The sequence below is a fragment of the Sesamum indicum genome, linkage group LG3 (genome assembly GCF_026168435.1).
Source record: "Sesamum indicum cultivar Baizhima isolate 11 linkage group LG3, ASM2616843v1, whole genome shotgun sequence".
Classification (NCBI taxonomy): domain Eukaryota; kingdom Viridiplantae; phylum Streptophyta; class Magnoliopsida; order Lamiales; family Pedaliaceae; genus Sesamum; species Sesamum indicum.
Genome location: NC_142659.1, coordinates 16,293,604 through 16,316,921, shown reverse-complemented (window position 1 = coordinate 16,316,921; position 23,318 = coordinate 16,293,604). Strand labels below are relative to the sequence as shown.

At 34.6% G+C, this 23,318-nt stretch overlaps 3 protein-coding genes across 4 annotated transcripts; 2 read left to right on the top strand and 1 right to left on the bottom strand.

The window, feature by feature from the left end:
* Window positions 1-6,220: 6,220 nt before the first annotated feature.
* LOC105157745 (uncharacterized) lies at window positions 6,221-10,665 on the bottom strand. Of its 2 annotated transcripts, none has more exons than XM_011074206.3 (7): window positions 10,365-10,665; window positions 9,652-9,773; window positions 8,846-8,935; window positions 8,095-8,147; window positions 7,653-7,758; window positions 6,829-6,998; window positions 6,221-6,605 (listed from the first exon to the last, which is right to left on the bottom strand). In XM_011074206.3, the coding sequence occupies exons 1-6, from the start codon at window positions 10,573-10,575 to the stop codon at window positions 6,897-6,899; spliced, it is 684 nt and encodes a 227-aa protein (XP_011072508.2). In that variant the 5' UTR covers window positions 10,576-10,665; the 3' UTR covers window positions 6,221-6,605; window positions 6,829-6,896. The 2 variants fall into 2 exon arrangements, with proteins under 2 accessions (XP_011072508.2, XP_011072509.2); XM_011074207.3 differs by having other exon boundaries at window positions 6,221-6,569.
* A 728-nt stretch (window positions 10,666-11,393) lies between these two features.
* On the top strand, window positions 11,394-16,940 carry RH20 (DEA(D/H)-box RNA helicase family protein). Its single transcript, XM_011074205.3, has 10 exons — window positions 11,394-11,580; window positions 11,727-12,001; window positions 13,044-13,223; window positions 13,387-13,548; window positions 13,694-13,848; window positions 14,062-14,154; window positions 14,612-14,697; window positions 14,792-15,018; window positions 16,034-16,264; window positions 16,674-16,940. The coding sequence occupies exons 1-10, from the start codon at window positions 11,525-11,527 to the stop codon at window positions 16,730-16,732; spliced, it is 1,524 nt and encodes a 507-aa protein (XP_011072507.1). The 5' UTR covers window positions 11,394-11,524; the 3' UTR covers window positions 16,733-16,940.
* A 457-nt stretch (window positions 16,941-17,397) lies between these two features.
* LOC105157743 (WAS/WASL-interacting family protein) lies at window positions 17,398-20,950 on the top strand. Its single transcript, XM_011074203.3, has 3 exons — window positions 17,398-17,658; window positions 17,777-17,965; window positions 20,379-20,950. The coding sequence occupies exons 1-3, from the start codon at window positions 17,613-17,615 to the stop codon at window positions 20,705-20,707; spliced, it is 564 nt and encodes a 187-aa protein (XP_011072505.1). The 5' UTR covers window positions 17,398-17,612; the 3' UTR covers window positions 20,708-20,950.
* Window positions 20,951-23,318: the final 2,368 nt, after the last annotated feature.

The following is a 23,318-nucleotide window of genomic DNA, read 5'->3' as shown; positions in this document are numbered from 1 at the left end:
ATTATCGATATAATAAAAAATTAGTGTAATAGAGTCACTTTTGTGAAAAAAGAAATAATTATAATAAAATTAAAAAATTATTTAATTAGATTTATAATTTTTATATATAAAAAATGATGCAGTAATGTTACGAGTGTAGATGATTTTTCTTTTTTATGTTAATATTAATTAAAATATTAAAAGAATTATGGGTGTTGCAGAGAAAGCTATCTCTAAACGCGCTTATTAACTCCACTACAATAATAATAGTTCATGTACAAAGATTCGCTCTATTCATCAATCCCAATAATCTCTACGGTCGGTCCAATTCTTTGATGCATTCCTTTCCTCCCCAAGCGCAGCTTGGAGCGTTCTTGCCACTTCCCAAAGCTTACGCTTTGGGAAATGGATCAACGCGCGATAAGAGCGCGTGCCGAGGTATCATTCCTTGTAATTAAACCCTAATTCTTGGTTAATTACATGGTTTTATTACATGGGTTTTGTTTGTTTTGCTTTTGTTAGTGAATAATCACTTTTTCCCCCTTGAAAAGCTTTGGAATCATGTGTTTGTCATTAATTGGGATTTGGGAGCTTGTGAATAGCTTATTAGGTTAGGTATGATGAGAGCACAAAAAAGAGATTAAATTTGAATCTTTGGTTAATTAGTCATTTTCAGCTTCTTTATTTTTAAGTCTTTTTAATTACACTATTAATACTCATTAACTTCAATTCAAAGCTCTAAATTGATGTTTTAGAGGTAAGTTTTGAATTCTCTTTCATTTATTCTTCTCATAAGAATTTTGGTCACATATTTTTCTCTCCCAAAATAAAAATTTAATTTTTAAATAATACACTAAACTACAGTTTTCCGGATCAAGCATGAAATCAACGTAAAATATCCGAGGTATCAGGATGAAATACTCTCTAAACTGTCAAATTGATATTATTCCCCAATGTACAAACGCAACGAGACTTCTCCTGATAATGCCACGTGCCTAGCATTAAAGGGCCCATAATTATAAGTGCAACAGTATATAATTATTTCGACCTTTATTTAATTTTTTTTATGTCCAATCAAATTAGAATAGGATAAATATACATTCTTTAAATTTATAAAATGAGGGAGTGTGGTAACTTTTGGTACAATAATTGGGCTATGTATCCTCTAATGAAATTAAGACAAAGTTTGAGTAGACATGTAATTAGTTATGAACAAAAAATGTAATGAATTCCAAGAAAGAAGTAATCATGAATTCTGAGACATATTTGATCAATCCCTTTTTGATGTGTTGGAGTAATGTAAAAGGGAAAGAAATATAATCCCTTTACTTGCCGGAAGGAAAAAGCTAAAACCAAAATCACATTCACACCTCTTCATTTTCTTCCAAACAAACCCTATAATCAAAGCAATTAGGATCCATCATTATTTATTAATTAGTAATTGATTATGTATAATATGGTAATTTAATTTTTTATTTGATTATATATAATAAATAATTGTGATAATTTGCTTAGTAAATTGTATAGATTAATAAATAATAAAAACCCTATTAGAATATTAAATCAAATCATCATCCTCAAAACATCGAAATTAATTATTACCAAAAAATCTACCTTAATTAATGTAATGGAATCAAGCTGTTAATTGTATTCCAACAAGCAAACAGGCATTATGAGACACAGGAAGGAAAGCACAGGGAATGTTGCTTTCGGTCTAATGCACCATTTTTTTTCTATTTTTCTTCAAACCTCAAAAAAAAATCAAAAAATAAATTTAAGCAACAAAATTTCTAAATAATCTAAATAAAAAATTGTCAATAAGTTTTAGAAAATTTGTTAGTTAAATTTCTTGGTTTATTGTGTTTTGAAAGTCTGAAGGAAAATAAAAAAAAACGAATGCATTGAATTACAACTTGAAAAACAACACAAAATACGAGAAAAATAACAATTTCTTCCACTTTGAATGAAATTTTCGTTAAGTTTAACGGAAAAGTGAATGAAAAGACCAAAAGTGCCAAAAAAAAGTTGAAATTTGAAGACTAAAATTGCAACCTTAAATTATTTGAGGACTAAAATCACATTAGTAACTAATTTGGGAACCAAAAATGCATTTATCCCACAATTAATTGCTAATTATCTCTAAATTTAACTTTCAAAAAAAAATAAATAAATGTATATCTATATATTCAATTAATTTCTCCCCAAAATCAAAAATAATATTGTATGATTTTTATTTTAATAATTTAATTTATAGTTAGATGGGTTTTGGTGTAATGAACCCCACTAAGGAGACCTTTTTATCATTACATTACAGTTGTTTAACAAATTTTCTACATATCCAGACATGAAATAGAAACCTACCTAAACCCCTTCACCTTCAACTTCAACCATTCACATCTCATTTTGTATCATCAAACTCTATTGCAAGAACTAATATTTTTGCCTAAGTCCAATGATTTGGATACAAAACTTCTTCATAAAAGTTTTAACCTCCATCAAATAAACTTTAAAGTAAACTAAATTTCAGACATCGTCTAAAAGGTATAAATTCGATCAAAAAATACTCATTAAAGTCTTTTAAAAAGTAGAATTGTTTTTTTAAAAAAAAAACACCAATATAATAATCAAAATGATAGAACTTCACAACAAATGATGGCCCCTCACTGCTATTTTCCTTAGAAGGACGATTTTGTTCATAGGCGTATCGACTTCGTAATCCTTTTTAAATAAGAATTTATAGTCGTTTGAAGTTGTACAATCATCAAATTATGCACTTCAATCATTACACTTCCGACTTTGGTCGATCCAACCGCTCCCAAAAAATACATTAATCTCTCGTATAACGTCACAACAACGGAAAAATTATTAAAATGATATATATATTTTTTAATATTTGAGTATAATTAAATGCAGTTGATTCTGAATTTATTGCACTAACACTTTTTGCAAATAAAAGTTTGTATTTATCCATTGCTTTTCATACAAATGTGCCCATCAACAACAACAAAAGTTTGTATTGATTTCAAAAAGAATTGGGACACAAGATGATGAGAATTACAAGTCAGCTTGTGTCCTTAATAATAAGGTTTGAATATTAGAATTCCACGTCAGCAAAGTAGTGGGTCCCAATCCAATAGAAATTGTTGCTGACAAGAATGGCAACAAGTTTCAGCCAATCAAAGATAAGGTTGAGGATTATTTTCAATTATTATACCACAAAATATATATATATATATATACATTTATTATATAATATATACATATTAATTAATTAATTAAAATAATTGAGAGGGTGGTGGGCCATGTTGTTGATCCAATTTAACAGTGATAAGGCTTTAACTAAAATTGGGGGCCCATTGAAAATGAAATTCCACTTTCCTTTTACCATGTCTCCATATTTTTGGAAATATGGGCCTAAAATGGCTCCCTTTTGGGTCTTGTAAATACGATATCTATACTTTATTATGAAGAAAGACGGGTTTTTTGGTGTCTCGTTTTCTTTTGGTATATAGTTTTTTTTGTATTTATTTATGTTTAATTTAATATTTTTATTTATTTATCTAATTTTTTACTCTCTCACTCTTCTTACCCTCAAACCTAGGAAAAGTTGGCTATCTCCAAGTCGAGTGTGCTAGACAGCTAGTTTTAATTAAGGAATTGTATAGTCCTTTAGTTTTCAACAAAAATTGCTCTAAATTATTTGACATGAAAAAAGGAATATAAGGTAAAGAAAAGCGTGAGAAGTAAGTGGCGCTTTTCCTTTTGTCTGAAACAAGGAGCTAACCAACATACAAGTGATGGTAGTTTGAGTTGAGATTCTTGAGAATGACTTCATGTGTTCGCCAATCCTTTTGATCATTTATTACACCTAAACACAGTTGCTGGTTTGGTTTCTTCGTAATCACTAAAACTTTGTTGCTTTTGTCTTACATCCATTTTATGTTATTTTTTACTTTTTCGACAATTCCTGATTTTCGTCTTACAATTTTTATATTTTTATAGGTTATTATATATACAATAAATCAAATATGTATCTATATATACATATATTTTCAGTACAATGAGGGTGGAGATTCAGAGACAATTCGGTTTGAATTCAGGACCCTCTCCTTCTAAAAAGAAGAATGATGTCAACTCAATTAATTGGTTGATGACATATCAAACGTGTTCTAAATTATATATATAAACAAAAAATAGTCTTGAATAGTACAAAACAGTATTTAATGACGTGATCATTAAAAAAATTTACTATTTTTCTGATCAAATAATTCAAAGGGTGTTTGACTAATTTTTTTTCAAATATTTTATAAGCTCTTACATCTTATAGGGTTAATGAGACGCAATTCCCAACCGTATACCTCTCATTTGTTGGGGTTGGTTGAGAGATGGGACCAAAACCCCATGTTATACAGCTTGCCAATTTGGTCAAGTTCTCCAGCTATCTCATCAACACCCCCGAAACCCCACATTGTTTTTCTTGCTAATACAACGTTATACATTATCTATATTATTATAAAAGATTTTGTTTTTTGGTCTTATAAATTATTCAATACTAAATATTATTTTTCAATTTATTTTTTTCTTTTAATAAAAAATTGATCAAAATAGTAATTTTAATATTTTTTAATAATCTTATAATTACAAAAAATATTTCTTCCGACCCACTACTCCATATTTCTTTTTTCCTACAAACTTTCACAATTTTAATAATTTCATAATTATAATTTTTTTTCACTCACGTTTGTTTCTTATCTATTCACACATTATATTTGTTTCTTTCACAATATATTTTTCTGTTCATCTCACATTACGATCTTTTTTATATGCTTGTGGGAATTATGTGTGACGAAAACTAGCCTAGCAAAAACGAAAATGATGCAGCACGACTAATGGGGAAAATTCAGGGCTGGATTTGTAAGATATAATGTGGCTGTCGGGAGCAAAATGTGGCCAACCAATTGCACTTTAAATAATTGTTGGACCACTATAGTAAATGCATGGCGCCTTCAACCCCTACATTACATACGTCTTTGCTTGTCACATTATTGCAAAATTTTGAGGTTCAGGAATTTTCTTTTCAATTCAAATTCTGAACTTACTAGGTTACTTGCCGTCTTTGAGAGGTAGGGCTGTAAATAAGATCCACATTGTGACTTTGAGTTTTTAGATCGAAGCTATTTGAGTATTTCCATATTGAACGCAAATGAGGAGTTTGAGCAATTTGATAAGCCGATCTTCTCTTTCTTTTTTCGAATGAAAATTGTGAAAATCATATAAAGTCAGAGAGGGCGGGATACCAATGAGTCGTAAGCACATCAACTGTAATATATTTTTTAAATTTGATTTTATTTAATTTATGGGTGAAGTAACTTATGTATTTTTACGAGAAAGAATAACACAGCACAGAGAAGTTTCATGTTCAAACAGAACAGAAGAAAAGAAACGAGTCCCTACATTTGTTGTAATGGATGGGTGGGGTTGGAATTGGACATTATGTCCACTTCATCCATAGTTCCCTTCTGACTATGACACCAACCTATGCAATTGTGGGCATGTACAATAAGATGTTAATTTGCAACATCACCACCACGTCTAAAGACAGACCAAAAATCGCGTTAAGCATCAGCATCAGGATCAAGAAAGATGTCGTGTTCTAACAGTATTTTCGCATAATTAAGGTTGCTTCATCTTATCATCCTAGTCATTTCAGGATTGGCTTTTTTTTTTGGTTTTCTGTTTATTTATTTATTTCGTCAGTATCCTCTTTATGTGAACAAAAGCAAGTGGGCTGGGAATCTGTGAGGAAAAAAGAAGGAAACACCACAGATGTTGCTTTACGTTTCAAACTTTTAGCAATTCAATGACGTGAAGATTCTTGATCTCATTTCTGTATTCATCATTTAATGTGCCTAGAATTTTACACGGAAAAATCTGGAACTTTTATCCTTGATCCGGATAGACATGCCACATACTGAATTGGGACCCTTTTATCCATTTAAATAGTGCAATTTCGCGAACCAGTTTTGTTGATGGCTTTCAGTTGCAGAAACCACAATGCGAGAACGTCGTGGTATTCTGAGTACCACACAAGCTGTTGCGGATGTAACTTACAAGATATGGATTCTGTTGTTATGCTCTGCATGGCTGCTGCTAAAGGATTCAGTACCCATCTCCATCACCTGTTGTAGAATAAGACGGCTCTGAAATGGAAAAGGTAACAGTCGCTATCTAGTAATTGTGATTTAGAGAGGAAATTCAAATGAATTATAGAGCACGAACAGGGGAATATTGTTTTGACAAGCGAAGATTTCCTATTTCAAATGAATCCCTCTTGAAGTTTAATAATTGGCAAACGGGATTCGATGTTTTGAATTGGTCATGTATATATCTCAAGACTAATTACAAGGCAAATCATAACACGACATAATTCAATCAAGAACTCCAGCTGGTTCAGGTGACTCCATCTTAAGACGCTTCCTCTCTCTAATTGGCTTTAGATGTAGCGTAAACTTATGCCGGCTATGTATGTAGGGAGTTGGATCCAGTTACCGAACTTGCTATATTTAAGATATCCCATCCCAACTGCCAGCCTGCGAGGAGAATTTGGTAAGAGTCATTTCGAGAACCTACATGCATAAAACAAAAACATCAACTGCTATTGCAACTTCAGATGAAGGATGCTGATAAGGTGGTTATAGTGATTGAGAGAGGGGCCTAAGTTACTGGAATTGCAAGTGGGTATTTCGTGATTCAGTAAAGACATGAAATGTTGATTGGAAATCAAATGGGGAACCAAGTAAGATTTGATGTTCTGAGGCGTAGGTTGAACAAAATTTTTACGTATATTACCTCAGAGAAGAACCTTCCACGGACAAGTCCATGAATTTGTTAGGGATGTCTTTGCTAATAAACCGCCATTATGTTTCTTCTCCCAAGGGGGTGGAAGTATCTGTTGAAAAGCCTATTTTTTCCATGATCTCATCCAGCCGCTGAGCATTTGTGAGGTACAAATAACCAACCTACAACAGGAATTACAAATCAAATATAACTTTTTCCAAGTGAAACCATCTTGACCATTATGATATAATAGCTTTCGTAGCACAGACAACTACATAAGAGCATCTTAGCAAATCAACAATCTCGAAGGATGTATAACCTATGAACAACTTAAATTAGAACACAGCAAAAACAAAGAATGATAATACTCTACTACTTGGTATGGATCACAGCCTAATGCATAAGCTTCCTGTCCAAGAATTGATTGTTAAGTTGAAAACATGATAGAATCAACAAATGTTTACAGGAAACTGACATGATCAACAAGGAACAGAAATCATTCATTGATAAGGGGTCCATCCTTAAAAGTGTTGTTAGAAAAATGGTCAAGGCAGATACAACTTTACAGGAAACTTACATGATCAACAAGGAACAAAAATCATTCATTAATATTGGGCCGATCCTTAAAAGTGTTGTTAGAAAAAAGGTCAAGGCAGATACCACTTATGCAAGGTGAATATTGGCAACATCATATAAGACTGAAACATCAAAACAACGAAATGCAAGGAAAAAACTGGAAAACTAAAAGCAAATGACTATGTGTCTCCTTTTTTTCATGATAATGATGCTTTAGCCTTTAGGAATTAATTAAAATTGGAAGGTTTTAAGAAACTTACAAGTGTCTCCAGTGAAGATGCTCTATTATAAACTGCTGAACCTGCTCGCTTCTTTGTTTTTGTTTTGGTTGAGGAACCAATATTTTTCCCCCATCGAAGGACATCCCTGCTTATAAAATGATTGCATCAACACTCCAAACTTCAATGTATTAAGAATAATGAACTTCACCTAGTCACTCCATCAAGTCATACATGAATAAGTTAACCTCAACTAATGAGCAAGACGAATCTACCGTAATTGGGGTTGTAAGAGGATAAGCTACCTTACTCCTCACATGTACTGTCAGTTATTCCAGTATGAATTGCACTAACAGCTCAAAACTCTAATATGGTTTTGAATACCTTGTGGTAGAAAGTTCTCTCTTTCCCCCTCTTAAACTTCCACACTGTAGATGCTTAATGTACAAAAGAATAAAAAAGATTGACCAAACAAACTACAAACCTCTCCTCTTGTGATAAGATGTTGTCATTCATAAGTTTTTGCAGCATTGCATCCTGAAACATAGGAAGCAGAAATTGAGTTCCTATAAATTTAGAAATTTTAGATGATAAATATAAGTGAATATGCGTGTACTCTTAACTGTCCATTCATCCAATTTGAATACCTTAGTTTAACTGGACATGGTACTTAGGGCAGAGTAGCTGTGCATTTATTGAGTTTCCTAATCAAATACATTGACAGGTCACTGTATCATGGTTCGAACATTGCCTCTAATAGAAGTATGAGTCATCCCATGACAATGTCCCAGATGAATGTTTATGTATATGATGAAAAACAAATCGCCACATTTCTAATTGGAAATATATATATATATATATATATATAAAGTTCATATATACATAGCATCATGCCACCATCAGAAAACCACCAATGATTGTCAGATGCTAAATAGCTGGAATCATGTCTTGTGATCTAATTCAAATAACTCGAAATGGCATGTGACATCACACGTGATATTAGACATGAGCACAAGAAAATAAACACTTTCAGCATAAAAGATGTGTAAGCTTCAAAGTATGCATTGTCCAACTTTTAGTGAAGCTGATAGGGTAAAACTTCTAACTTATTGACAACGCAACCTAGGTATCAGCATTATCTAAGCATCATCTTTAATAGAATTTAACATACAAGTAGACATACTTAACTAAAGTAAATATAAGTGAATCCATCACAAAGCAGCAGCCAATAGTACCTGGGCCTCACAACGCACCACAGCCATCACTCGGTCGTTGTATTCTTCAATATTTAATGGAGGAAACAAAAAGTGCCTGCGAGCATATAGCTGTACCCAATTGACAAGACACCAGTAAAGAGAATCAGATGATTGAATTTTCAAAAATAAGGTATCACGCAAATTTGGCATGAGCCCTGGTAACCTTGGAAAGAACTACAGATACATTTATAAGAGCAAACTTTGGTTCACATATCTAGCAACTTCTCACCCTTCAAAGTTAAAGCATCAACATACAATTCACAAGTTCCTCCTGCTAATAAATTTCCACTAAATCCAAGTTCATTATGGTATTATATTGTTGATATTATTTCCTCTGATCATTTACCCCTTAAATCGACATGGAAAGTTTATTCATTCATTTTACAATATAGATAAATAGATAAATGTCTCACTCGTCTCTAATGTATTTCCTAATAGTCATCTAAAGCTTACTGTAAGTAACAATATTCCTTTGGAAACAAGCATTAATCACTTCAAAACAAATGCAAAGGGCTGTAAGTATATAGGTCCCTCAATATATTGAAAAAGCAGCACCCCATTTATCCCAAAATAATGCCTTCTTGGACATTAGTATGACTTTCTTAAAAAGAATGAAGTTATAACTCAAACTACAACCACTCTAAACATTTAGAAACTTAGCAAATTTGATCTATTATTGTAGTTGAAGACTAAAACTTTTACACCTTAAACATCCCCCATAAAAATCCACTTGACGATTTCCAGAACACTCAATTTGAGAACAGAGGAGGGAATTTTCATCATACCTCGTAAATGCAGTCGCCAATATAAGCCAGTGATGCAGGATTCAGAACGGACCGAGGTTTCTCCACCTTTGGTGGACTGGGCAGCCATGTCTCATAGCCCAAATATGAGTCAGCAAATTCCACTGAATCAATACCAATAAACTCAGACGAACTGCTTAGGACATTTATCCATAAACCTCAATGTCAACCACATAAGACAACAAACTCCACCAATTCATAGAAAATGCAAGTCAAAACAATGAGCCATAACCACGTTCCTTTACAAGAATTTCACTCTAACGCAATTCAGACAATTGTGGCCCATGATATGGCAACATTAATATTTACATGTACTCACAAAATCGCCGCACAGGCAAAAGATCTTCATCTGCCATTAGCTCAAACACAGCAGAAGAATACCTCAAAATTACATGCCAAAGTAAGAATAACTCTAGATTTCAGAACATATATTTAGGGCCTAACTAACAACAAATATATAGATAAATCAGGAAAACACGAACATATTCTAATTCACTATGCACAAATAACCAATCGTCGGGAAATAATTAACTCATATTACACTCCTATAAGCTACAGAAGTTCCACGCAAAACCATTCAATCAGCAAACTAGCAAAACCATTCCACAGACAACGAATAAATACGCAACAAAACAACAATGTCAAACGCATAAAAACATTGTATGTTCACTTTGCTTAAAAGAATTGACAAGTACCATGTCTATCTTTGGATATGCTGCGCTTAAGTAGGTCTGAGATAGACATTTTTGCGGTATTTTTATCCAGTGTGGTTGTTAAAGCGGACACCGACGCGTCCGGCTTCTTGGGATACGTCCGGTGGGGATTGTAAGGAAGGCGGTGTTCGGTGTCGACGGAGGAAGCTCTTACGGTGGAGGAGAGCGACAGTACTGGAAGCGCCACTGCCATATTGAGTTTCGCCGCAGATTTTCCTGTTTGCACTCTCCAGACAGCGTGTGGATTTTCCAATAGGCGGGGTTTAGAGTAAAAGCGTCTTTCTAATAAAGGGGTTTCTGCTTTTGGAGTTCAGGGAAAACGTCTTGCAATGCACGGTAAAAAGCAAAATCGTATTTGTTGATCCATTTGATAGGTATTTTTTATTATTATGATACTTTATAAATTATTTTATTTTTATTTTTAAATAAATTTTCTATCTAACAATTAACGAAAGAGTTATGGACTCTTACTTAAAATTCCCGTTGAAATAATGGCTCTGTGACTTTTTCATTAATTATTTGATAAAAAACGCCTCGTAACAATTGAAATAAGAACATTTATAATTTATGCAATACAAAAAAAATATTAAATAGTACTATAATTTTTACATTTGACATGCCACATAAATAGAAAAACAAATTGAATGATAGTGATATGCGATTGATATAACTGAATTTTTTTTTATTCCATTCGATAAATAATTTGGATTTGTTCGATTCAAATATGTTAATGTGAATATTAGATTATCTTTGTGTACTTTTCATTTTTATATTGATTTTATTTTTCATAATTCTTTATAGTTATTGATTTTAATGGATGACAATTACTAAGCTATGTATCCAATTATTGATTGATGTATCAATTTGTAATTATTGTTTTATGAGGGGAAGAAAAAGAAGAAAATATTATGTCCAGTCCTATGTGAAAATATGCGCTTTCTAGGGGACTAAATTGAAATTTATCAAATATTATAGCGAAACCAAGTAAAATGGGTTTATTTAGCAAAAAGGAAGCTGTGAGGTTAAAACAATCAGCTGTTAGAAAAGCTCCACAGTTCACTCTTCCCCATTTCGCTCGGCCAAACCCCTAATTTTCAATTTCCCTAATCTAACCCCAGACGTTCGTGCGTCTGCATTAGAACATGAGCCGCTATGACAGCCGCTCCGCCGACCCTGGCTCCTACCGCGACCGCCGCGGGTAAAAACCCTAACTATTTATTACCGAAGTTTGTGAATTTGTGTTTAATCTCATTTCCTTTGTTGGAAATCGATTGCATATGTTTCCAGCTGATTGCAATATGGTGTAATTTTTATTTTGTCTTCTCCATTCATTTGTAATTTTAGGGATTCGGGGTTTGGTTATAAAAGGGAATACGAGAGCAGTTATCGGTCTTCATCTTCGGCGAAGAGAGAGTACGACGGTGTGGCACAGTCGCCACCGCGAAAATCGGATTTGGATGGACTGACACCGTTTGAAAAGAACTTTTATGTGGAGTCTCCGTCTGTTGCTGCCATGTCAGAAGGTGAGGTGGAGGAATATAGGCGGCGACGGGAGATTACTGTCGAAGGAAAGGATGTGCCCAAGCCCGTTAAGAGTTTTCGGGATGTTGGTTTTCCAGGTACTTTGGACGTTTTTATTTGTTTTTTAAGTGTTAAAAATTTGGCAAATTTCTTTACGTGTGCATTTCTAGTTTGGTCGACCTATGGATTCTGTTTTGTGGTCTAGTGATGCCATAGATCACCTCATGCTCTTATTATTTTGGTCAATTTGAAGTTTTAGAATGAAGTTGGAGTTGTTTACTGTTTAGGGGAAACCTATAATAAGACTTTTCGTGCATGTCTTTCATACCACTCAAAAGTGTACTTTTGCAGAATTTGGTGTGTTTTTTGTGACTTCCGAGAACCAGTGAATTAGGGTGACTTTGGGAAAAATACAGGCAAAGCTGGAGTGCTTTATGCCCGGTTGGTTGGTGCTGCAAATTTGTCAATCCATGAAGTGACTTGAAGTTGTATCCATATTCTTCACAAGATGGAATTCTTTGAAATATATAAACTGAAGGCTGCTAGTGGATTAGCAATTATCAGCTGGTGTAACTTCAGATGTTCTCACAGAAAGTAGCATTACACATTTTGCAAGATGTGAGAACTTAGTTGAACTTTTCCTGTTCTATTGGATTTACTAATATGATTGGTGATATGCTTAGAAAATTTAATCTGCTGCCGGAGTGTCTAGGAATTAGTGGCCTCTGTTTGGCATGGTCTAGTCGATCTCTTCTGTAAATCTGCATTGTTGGCAGCTGTGAACTGGGCAATAATGGAACTCTCTATCCTAATCTTATGAATGCCTAATCAGCACGTTGTTAGGTTCGCTTGTTAAATTTGGAGATCTAGTTATTTGGAATGAAAAAACTTGAATTCCTGAAAACTTTGCAGGAAAGAAACTGTTAACATACTTGGTTGTGATTGCTATGCAGATGTCCCTTTACGTCTACTCTCACACACCTGGTGCATTATGTTTTCTCTAAGATTTTTCTTATTATTAAATAATCTTTGTCTTGGATGTTTACTCCATAAGTTGCTCCACATTTTATTGGAGTGAAATAGTGAATTAATGGTGCTCTACAGGTTATATGATTGAGTGGTTTATTGTTGTGATTTCAGATTATGTTATGCAAGAAATTGTAAAAGCTGGGTTTACCGAACCTACACCTATTCAAGCTCAAGGTTGGCCTATGGCTATGAGGGGACGAGATCTTATTGGTATCGCAGAAACAGGGTCTGGGAAGACGCTTGCTTATCTGCTACCTGCTATTGTTCATGTTAATGCTCAACCATTTCTAGGTATCCCAGGATCTTCTATGTATTGATTAGATGTGTCTTTATTGGGTCAATGCAGGACAGATTTCTGCATATATATTTAGGCATCTATGTTTAGCTTTTCAACTTCTTTTAGCCGCTCATTAGTTGACAGATGCTCCATGAATTTTATGTGTTTCTTTGTTAGCTCCGGGGGATGGTCCAATAGTTTTAGTGTTAGCTCCAACTCGTGAACTTGCCGTTCAGATACAACAAGAAGCTACTAAATTTGGTGCATCATCAAAGATTAAGAATACATGCATATATGGTGGGGTTCCTAAGGGACCCCAGGTTCGTGATCTCCAGAAAGGTAGGTGGTGATAAGCTCAACGTGACTTTACTACTGTATCGTGATGTTCATGGATCGGGTATTCCCTTCTGCTTCTTTTCCTTGTACTCATGTTTCAATCCTGAAGTTTAACTATCTGACTGATTATCATCTATACAACTGCTAGGTGTTGAAATTGTCATTGCTACGCCTGGAAGGCTGATCGATATGTTAGAATCACATCATACAAACTTGAGAAGGGTAACATATCTGGTCTTGGATGAGGCAGATCGGATGCTAGACATGGGCTTTGAGCCTCAGATACGGAAAATTGTTGATCAGGTTGGTTCAAGTGCAGGAATGCTTTATCTGGAACCAAGTTCAGTTTTGTGAGATTTGTCAACAATTTGGATCTTGTCATGATGTGTTTCTGTGAATTTGTAATCTAGTTGATGTATGCATCTTATTAGTCCATTTGTCAGCTTGTTCATAAGGACATGCGTGTTTCATATCTGAATCTGAAAGATTAACTCTGATTCTCAATGGGTATTGCAGATCCGGCCAGATCGTCAAACTTTGTACTGGAGTGCCACATGGCCAAAGGAAGTTGAACAACTTGCCAGACGATTCCTGTTTAATCCATATAAAGTACGTTATGCGTTTGATGCTTTGTATAGTAAAGATTCTAATATGTTAGTTGAACTATTGCCGGTGAGTCCTACTTGTAAATACCATATCCTATTGTACTCAGTGTCCGTGTAAGCTGAGAAATTTGGCTTGTGAGCTGGATAAATCTATGCTCAAGAGCAGAATTGTAGTGACTCTTTTTTCTTGTTATCTTTTTGCTTTGTTTATTAAAGTAGTTTAACATGATACCACAACTGGTGAAACCATTGGAGCCTGGATCTGGTTTGACAAATGAAGGAAAGCTTATTCAGGCCTAACCTGAGAATAACAGAAGTTTGTGAAGCACAGTTTTGGATAAGATAGAGCTCGGTTTCATTCCTTCAGTATGAAAGAAAGTTTTTGATTATGAGTTCGTAACTGACACAGAATGTTCTGTTCTCTGCTTGCCTTTTTTCCTGTTTCTTGCTGTGGGGGGCAGGTGATTATTGGTTCGCCAGATTTGAAAGCAAACCATGCAATTCACCAACATGTTGAAATTGTATCTGAGAACCAAAAATATAACAAGTAGGGTGAATTTCTACTTCTTTTTTTCCCCCCATTTCAGAACTTCTTAAGGTCGTGTATGTTGGGTTTGATTCTAATTTTGATCACAATTCAGATTAGTGAAGCTGCTGGAGGACATTATGGATGGTAGCCGCATTTTGATATTCATGGACACCAAGAAAGGGTGTGATCAAATAACTAGGCAGCTCCGAATGGATGGTTGGCCTGCATTATCTATTCATGGAGACAAAAGTCAAGCAGAAAGAGATTGGGTCCTATCAGAATTCAGGGCTGGCAAGAGCCCAATAATGACAGCTACAGATGTTGCAGCTAGGGGTCTAGGTATGTCCAGGGAGGGAAAGCACAATGATCACTTTTTTAATTTGATGCATTTATTTTAAAATGTTACATTTGTTGATATTAGCATTGCTCCTCATTCCCTAAGGACCATACTGGGAATAGGGAGATAGAGCAGACTAATATATCTAGTCATGATTTTCTTCCTGTGTGATAACAATTCAAACGTCCTACACAGTGTAAAGTATGGAGATTGTTTACCAGACATGAAGCATCATGGTGTTGCGTGTATGAAGTAGACATTTTGAGTTCTTATGGATACGATAACCTACAGCAAGTACTCTGAAAGTTGTAATTTTAGACCCTGTTCATTGATTGTTGTTTGAGAAAATTGTAATTTTAGACCCTTTGCAATATTAGTGCCATATTTTCTGAATAGTCAATATTAGTCCCACACTTTAGGAAAATGTTGCAATATTAGCCAATGTATTCCTGAAGTGTGGGACTAATATTGCAACGTTGGGACTAACTTTGCAATGTCTTTCTAAAATGTGGTACTAATGTTAACTATTTCAGAAAATGTGACTAATATTACAAACTACCCTACATTTTGGGACCGAAATTGCAATTTTTCTCTTGTTCTGTATTCAGTTCAAACCCCATTTGTTCATTTTGTTCATTCTCTGAGATGACAGGACCTGCAATTACTGTGGCTTAATATTAGTTAATTTGGTCAGATTTGGTGATGAATTAAGTTACATTGTTTGCTATTTCAAATGCTGTTGTTTTGCTTTTCTTTCATGCTTTGTAAGTTAACACTGCCAATGCTACTCTCTTGTTCTGTTAAGAATGCCATGTTGGGATAAAGACTGGTCAAAATTATTTTTAATAGCTTTTGATATAGACATGGTTTTAAGCGTGGGACTGGTTTAAGGAATGATTTCTAGAATTTGGTATTTGTAATTTAAATGCAATTGCATAATGACAAGCTATATTATTGTATTCTGCAAGTTGGTAAGAAGCATCCTGACCCGTAATAATTTATATTTGGACCCGGCAGATGTGAAGGATGTGAAATATGTCATCAATTATGACTTTCCGGGATCTCTAGAGGATTATGTTCATCGTATAGGGCGAACAGGAAGGGCTGGTGCTAAAGGTACTGCATACACTTTTTTCACTGCTGCTAATGCCAGATTCGCAAAGGACCTCATTAACATCCTCGAAGAGGCTGGACAGAAAGTCAGCCCTGAGCTGGTAGCTATGGGACGTGGTGCACCTCCACCACCAGGTTAGCCTTTGAGTTTGCAATTGTGCTCGCTCATGTATGGTCTGTATTTTTTTTGAAGCCACATTGTCTTAGTTTGGTGAAAGCCTGAGGTTGTGTATTTGGCTAGTTGCAAATATCCAGCTTTTGACTTGAATTTCACTTGCAAGTTTCACTTGGCAATAACAACTTTGGTTCGTCATGTGTATGCTCATCTTGCTCGTGCCAAATTTTCTGGATCGGTGACCGTCATTTGGTGTCCTTCACTGTGTAATAACAATAACTTGGTTTTCATCAGCTTTTCACGGAATTCCATGCTGTTCGATTTCCATTTTGTACTTTAATACAAATTTGGGTGCCCCACCTATTTGTGCATACTGATGTTGAGTTCTACTCTCGGTTCTAATGGTTTGCCCCATGTAATTAATAACAGCGTATGGTGGTGGGCGAGATCGTGGAAGGGGATATGGTGGCGGCCGTTCTTGGAACTGAGGAATGGATGCTGATGAATCTGGTAGCTCCTGGAGTGCTCTTAGTTTTAGCTTTGTTTAGAAGACCCTGCAGTTGGCAAATGATGCTTGTGAACACTCTGGGGTCTTTCTTGTGTAACATTTGTGAGGACGAACGTCGTGTAGAAAGAGGAATCTATGTTATAAAAGTCTCGGGGTTCTATTCCTATCAATATATTTGTTTTGGGTCATTTATTGTAGGCCTTGTTATTCTGGGGTGGGGCATTAAAGCGTTAAAATTTCAGTTTCTCCAATTTAAAAGGCTTATAGCTGATTCAAATGATAGTTTTTTGTTTAAATTAAATCCTTCCGATATTTATTTATCTATAAATACTATTAACTAAGCGAGTGAAGTGAAAACTGAAACGTGGTTTTTATTTCTTAGATTTCATTCTGAATTTATACGTGGAATAACGAATTGTTTAGCCTTGTTCCATAACCATCAAAACAAAAGAAAAAAAGAAAGAAGGTAGCATCATTCCATACATAATATGATAATTGTCATCAAACATACGTAATGTTTTCACTTTTATTCAACATTTAATCAACAAGTAATATAGTTAAGAGTTAAAATACAGATGGGGGGCTGATGGTTAAAGTACAATGGATTGTCAATTTTGGGCATTTGTCTTGTCTTGTCTTGTCCATGATAGGAACGACGTCGTGGGCATGGCCAAAAAACCCAAACCAAAAACCCACGGAAGGAATAATAACATAGGAAGAGAAGAAGAAGAAGAAGTTAAGGTAGGCGACTGAAAGAGTGTAGTTGACGAAGAAGAAGAAGCCCCCACCCACCCACAGTACTCTTATTAGCTCACTGAAACAGAGAACAAAGTTCAGAAGACGCGCATCAGCTTTGAAGAATGAGCGGAGAAGCCCCAAAGCTCTTCACCAACAAACCCAAAAAATGTCAAATCACCAACTAATCTTTTACTTTTTCTTTTCTCATTCCATTTGTATCATCAATGATTAACAATTGGTTTTTTATTCTGATTCAGAGCTATTGTTTTTCTTTTTTGTTCTACAGCGAAGCTGAAGTCCTCTACACCAATCACAATGGCATCTTCATCGTCCTCGGGAGCTGCCGCCTCTGCTCCACCTCCACCTCCACCTCCGCCCCCTCCCCCTCCTCTTCCGCAGCCACAGAAGGAGTCGTTTATTCGGCGCTATAGGTTCCTCTGGCCACTTCTACTGGTCGTCAATTTCACCATTGGAGGTTTATTTTTTATTTTTTCTGAAATTCCTGTTCCTATGTTTGTTTTCGTGTCTATGTGTGAGGATTAGTGGGTTTGTTTGGTATTCATACCATGCTGCGTCGCGTATTGATTTTTGTTTTCTCGATTTTTGATGTTTCACTGGATATAACTATGTCGTGTTGTTGTACGTGTATGTTCAGTCATTATTGTTGTTTTGAAGGTGCCAGAAGCATGGCTAATCTGAAGAATTTCAGAAATTTGTTGTGCTTATGAACTTCTAGAAGTTTGAAAGATTGTGAGTTGAGTGAGTGATTGGTTGGGAGTTTTCTAGAAATGAGGGGTGTTTTGGTCACTGGATGCTGTTGAAGAACGTTTGGATTTCTTTTGCTGCTGTTGTTTCCTCAATCATATGCGGAATTTATCTACCAGGGTTCAGTGTACTTGTCATGGGATTCTTAGAATGATATCAATGTAATGTGGAGCCATCTCATGGATTTATTCCCCTGGCTTCCCTTTTGAATCCTTAATGGGCTCCCATTGAGTTGTCCTGATTTATGGATGTGTGAGTGTACAGGGTGTAGAAGCATGCATGATCTGTAAAGCTTTCACTGCTGGTAGTATCAATGGTAGAGTAGTTGTTGTTCCAATTGCCTCAAAGAGTTTCGATCCTTTTTGTGATGACAAACTAAGAACAATGTATTCCGTGGTTGTCCTTGATATGCAATGTTGATAACCTTTGCTGGTTGGAAAGTTAATGCATTTTCATGCTATGTCTATATTATTAGGTGCAAGATCTAAATTCATAGGTTTTGGCTGGTGGTCAAATTGAGGGTCCCCATTAGAGTTTGTATCTTAGTTAGATACAACGGACCTGTGGCATCTAGAAAATTAATTTTGACTAAATATCAATTTTGAGAAGCCATTCAGTTATTTACTTCATTTATGCCAGAGTTATTTATTTAAGGAAAGTTTATATTTCATTCAATTAGTGCTAGTGGACATCTTCACTTGCCTTTATTTAGTTCCTGAGTGCTTCATTAAGACGTAAGGAGTAGAAATATAACAATCTGTTTGTTGTTGCTTGGTCTTTGCATGTTCAAGAAATATCTTCTTTGCTCTGATCTCACCTTGTCAGCTGTCTCATAGAAGCTTCATGGTTCATTTGTTGCAAAAAATGTAAAATAATTGTTAATAGTACTGTGTGTAATCCTTCATCTTTGTGTCTTTGACTACACAAACTTCAGTCAGCAACTCAAGGATCAGCTCACTTGTTTTTCATTTATCACACATCATTTCTGAGGACTTTGAACTCCTTGCCTGATTCAGAAGAATTTGACTCTTACAGAATTGATGAAAAATGGAATTTTCATTATGGAACCCATTTGTCTTTAAGAGCTGAACTTGGACCTGTGTGTTGATGGGCCTAAGTTTTAGTGGAAAGAAGGATGTACCTCTATCCTCATCAGAGATGCTATATTCAAGACAATCAGTATAACCCTTGCGTGTCATAGATCAATGTCCCATTGTTAGTTTAATGTATTTTCACCCTTGCTTCTGGCTTATTTTGGCTAGATGAAATTCATAGTTCTCTTTGATGCTGCAGTGAATTTACCATTTCTGTGAGAATTATTACTCCAGATAACGAAGATATCAATGTTCTGTGCTTCTCACCATCTTATCTCTCGTGTGTTTTCTCTTATGGATCAACTGTAGGTTCCTACTTCCTCAGTAACATTATTAACATAAATTTTAAAAGTTATAGCCTTTGTCAAGTGTCTGTCTGAGTTATTAATTGGCGGGGCATACGAGACGACTAAGAAAGCTTAGAATGTTACAGTTATCTTCAAACTTAACCGTAGAGTTTTTTTACGTTATTCAGTGTATGCTAATTAAGTGGACATGCTTCAATTTTCCATGCACCACCTGGTGTCTATCAAGAATTAACTTATCTTGTGCATTTTTATTTTTAAGAATGTACTATAGTGCCAACATCTTGGGTATGTGGCACTATTTTCGTGTTCCACTTCAGTACTCCAGTATAATTACATTTCTGATAAGAAAGTCAGCCAGGCATAAAGCTTGAGATGGCTGTTTGATTTGGTAGGTGAATCAGTTGCTAGTGATATTACTTCCCATGCTTCTCACTCTCGAGAAGTTGCATATCTAATGTCCGGAGGATGGGTTCATTTGTTTGTTTCCACTTTTTTGGTGTATTGGCTTGTGTGTGAATGATGCCTTCAGATTAGCATGGGATACACCCTATATTTCTTGTTACTTCTCTGCACATTTACATTCGTTTTTCTATTTTCAGTTTCCAGCTTGAGCCCCTGATACATCTGGAATTGGAATTGTTATTCAACTTGTTCTGCGTATTTCAATTGAAAGACTGTTACTCCCTGATAAAATCTGACTGTGAGAATGCACTTTTTTCAGCGTACGTTCTTACGAGGACTAGAAATAAAAGCACAGGCGCATCAGAATCAGATACACCAGACATTGCTTCTACCAGTTCGACATCAACCTCTACTCCAGCTGGAGCTGCTGATCCTGCTGTAATCCCCGAAAAGCCAATTGCATCGCCAATCACACCGCCCTTGCAGCGTGCACCAATTCCAGAGGAACAACAGCGTGAACTGTTCAAATGGATGTTAGAAGAGAAGAGGAAAGTGAATCCAAGAGATGCCGAAGAGAAAAAACGCATCGATGAAGAGAAAGCCATTCTCAAACAATTCATCCGCTCCAAGTCCATCCCAACTCTCTGATCTTCAACTATCTGATAAATTTCTTACTCTGATTACCTCCTCGTCCTCACAAAAAGTGTAACATTAAGTCTACATTTCATTCTACAGAATACGAGGAATTGTTTATAACGTTTGCTCGACTTTAGTATTTCTTGATGCAAGGAAAAGAACTAGTTGGTTCATCTCCGCTTGACACAGTGAATCTTTGAAGCATGTTTCATGACGTTTGAATGCCGAATGAAGCTTTGTCATAGTTTGTATTGATCTCAAACTTCAAATGGTTGATCAAATTCTGACATTTCCTGTAAGTTTGATTTGTATTGATCTCGAATTTCAAAATGGTTGATCAAATTCTGACATTTCCTCTCAGTTTGCTCTGATTAATGCTGCAGTATTTGTGGATTTGCAAATGATAAATCAAAGTATTTCTGCGCGTATATTGGTCTACATAATTTTTCTTGAGCCACGAAGAGGATCTGTGATGGACCCATCACAATCTGTTTAAGTAGGAAAAGGGAATAAACTGGAAAAGCAGAATCTCGTCTCCTTCATATTTGCTGCAACTTTATTCTTTATAAAGTTTCATTTTTCAATTTTTTGATATTTGGTGCTCATATCAAAGTCAAAACTATTTGCTTTCTAAAAATAAAATATGATGGGAACAAAAGTATTTTTTTTACAAAAGAAATTATGGGAAAATAATGACATGCAACAATTTCATCTACTATTTATTTTCGTTTGAATATACTCGAATTCAATGAAAAAATAACCACGAATAATTATTCTGACATTAAATTCAAATCGATGGATTTAAAAATATGTATTTTTAATTTATTTTTTTGAATAATTCCACGTCAGCAAGAAATTCGAATTTTCCAACTCTAATGTTTCATTCGAATATGACCTGCTATATCTTTCTCCATCTCATATCCCTACCATCTCCCTTATGCTCCTAGATATGATCGTTGATTTGTAATAATAATATTACAAAATAAATTAAATATATAGAGTAAAAAATTAAAAATTGAAGAAAAGATGATCACATGAAGGAGAGGATTAAATGCACAAGTCCCAATCAAGATGTGGACACCACCAATCCAATTTAAAGTTCCCACAACATGCAAACTTCCATACCAAAATACTACACGTATTTAGCTTAATTATTTTATTCCCCATCTACCTTATAGAATCATATCACCCCCCCCCCCCCAAAGAAAAAATTATTGTACAAGATTCTTTTTAAGTTAAAAACAATTAATTATTATTTTTTAAATAAATCGATTACAATATTTTATTTAACAACTATCGACAATTATAACAATCATATACTAATTATAATATTAAATAATTATATTTAATCAACATAACTATTACTAAAATATAATGACAATTATTATTAAAATAAAATAACATCCCACGTATTAATAAAATTTGAAATCCCCACTTTATAACAAATTATAGGCAAGATTCTTAAACTAAGATGTTGGGCCAATTGGGCAAATGATTGATTCTCATAGAGGAGTTGATGGAATGATGGGTTTAATGCTAAATTACCAAATTTGAACTAACATTTGAGTATTTAAATATTTGGGCAATTAATTCAAACAAAAGGGGGAAAAAAGGGAATTGAGGTCTTGATGAGGTACGGTATGGAGATTAATATTTTTAAAACTGCCCCAAAACAATTGAATATTACAAAGCAAGCGTGGAATCAATAATCATTCATTCATTCATAAGGTTTAATTTAATTATTTGAAGCTGCGGCGCCAACAGTCAAAGAATTACTTTGAAAGTCCTTTGATTTAATTAATTAATAGTAATCAATATGTGATTGCTAGGGTTTCTCTCAAGCACTTGATAATATATATATATTGATGTGGGCTAATATTCCGAAAATCGTATTAAGACCTACGCATTTTAATTTTAATTTGTAGACAATTCAAGATTCATCCTTTTCATCACAATTCGGTTACGGTACCTCCAAAATTCTGATATATATAGACTCATCGTGACAATCTGATCATTTTTGAGTTTTTAATTCACGTAAAATCGTACAATAAGAAAAAAATTATAAATACCCGCCCTCCATACCCCAGATATAATTTTTATTGTCCTACTATTTCTTACGACATTAGATATTTTCTCCTTGCGACGTATCTAATTCAGGCATCGAAAGGTTATTACCAAAGCGTTTCGTGGGTGGTTCTTATAATTTCTTGCCTTGTAAATCTCTTTACAGAAAGATCAGATACGTATTTTGCTTACTTACAAAGCATAACTCATGTCCATTATTTATATTTAACGACGTATATACATATTTGTATTATTTTCCGAATTACTCAAACATTAATGTATATATATAATAACATTGTTTTTTCTTTATATATTCCCATTTAGATTAAAAAAGAATAAAAGTAATAGGGTTGCTTTTGGCACACAATATATATGATTTATTGTTAATTAAAGAGAGGTGGCGGTTGAAGCCACATGAATGCATATATAAGCATTCATTGATTAATAATTTGACCAACCCCCTAAAAAAAAAAAAAGTAAAAATAATTAAAGGTAACAGGAGGGGTTGCCACCTTTTTTGCATGTATTATTATTTCACTATATTTATGTCTTTTTAGTT

Bases quoted from the DNA above. Each gene is read 5' to 3' on its own strand.
- LOC105157745 (XM_011074206.3), bottom strand. From the start codon at position 10,575: ATGGCAGTGGCGCTTCCAGTACTGTCGCTCTCCTCCACCGTAAGAGCT. The intron at 8,148-8,845 runs GTACTATTGGCT...CCTATGTTTCAG, and splicing joins TGGTGCGTTGTGAGGCCCAG to GATGCAATGCTGCAAAAACT. The intron at 6,999-7,652 runs GTAAGTTTCTTA...TTCCTGTTGTAG, and splicing joins CATCTTCACTGGAGACACTT to GTTGGTTATTTGTACCTCAC.
- RH20 (XM_011074205.3), top strand. From the start codon at position 11,525: ATGAGCCGCTATGACAGCCGCTCCGCCGACCCTGGCTCCTACCGCGAC. The intron at 13,849-14,061 runs GTTGGTTCAAGT...TGGGTATTGCAG, and splicing joins TACGGAAAATTGTTGATCAG to ATCCGGCCAGATCGTCAAAC. The intron at 16,265-16,673 runs GTTAGCCTTTGA...AATTAATAACAG, and splicing joins TGGTGCACCTCCACCACCAG to CGTATGGTGGTGGGCGAGAT.
- LOC105157743 (XM_011074203.3), top strand. From the start codon at position 17,613: ATGAGCGGAGAAGCCCCAAAGCTCTTCACCAACAAACCCAAAAAAT. The intron at 17,659-17,776 runs GTCAAATCACCA...TTTGTTCTACAG, and splicing joins CACCAACAAACCCAAAAAAT to CGAAGCTGAAGTCCTCTACA. The intron at 17,966-20,378 runs GTTTATTTTTTA...CACTTTTTTCAG, and splicing joins CGTCAATTTCACCATTGGAG to CGTACGTTCTTACGAGGACT.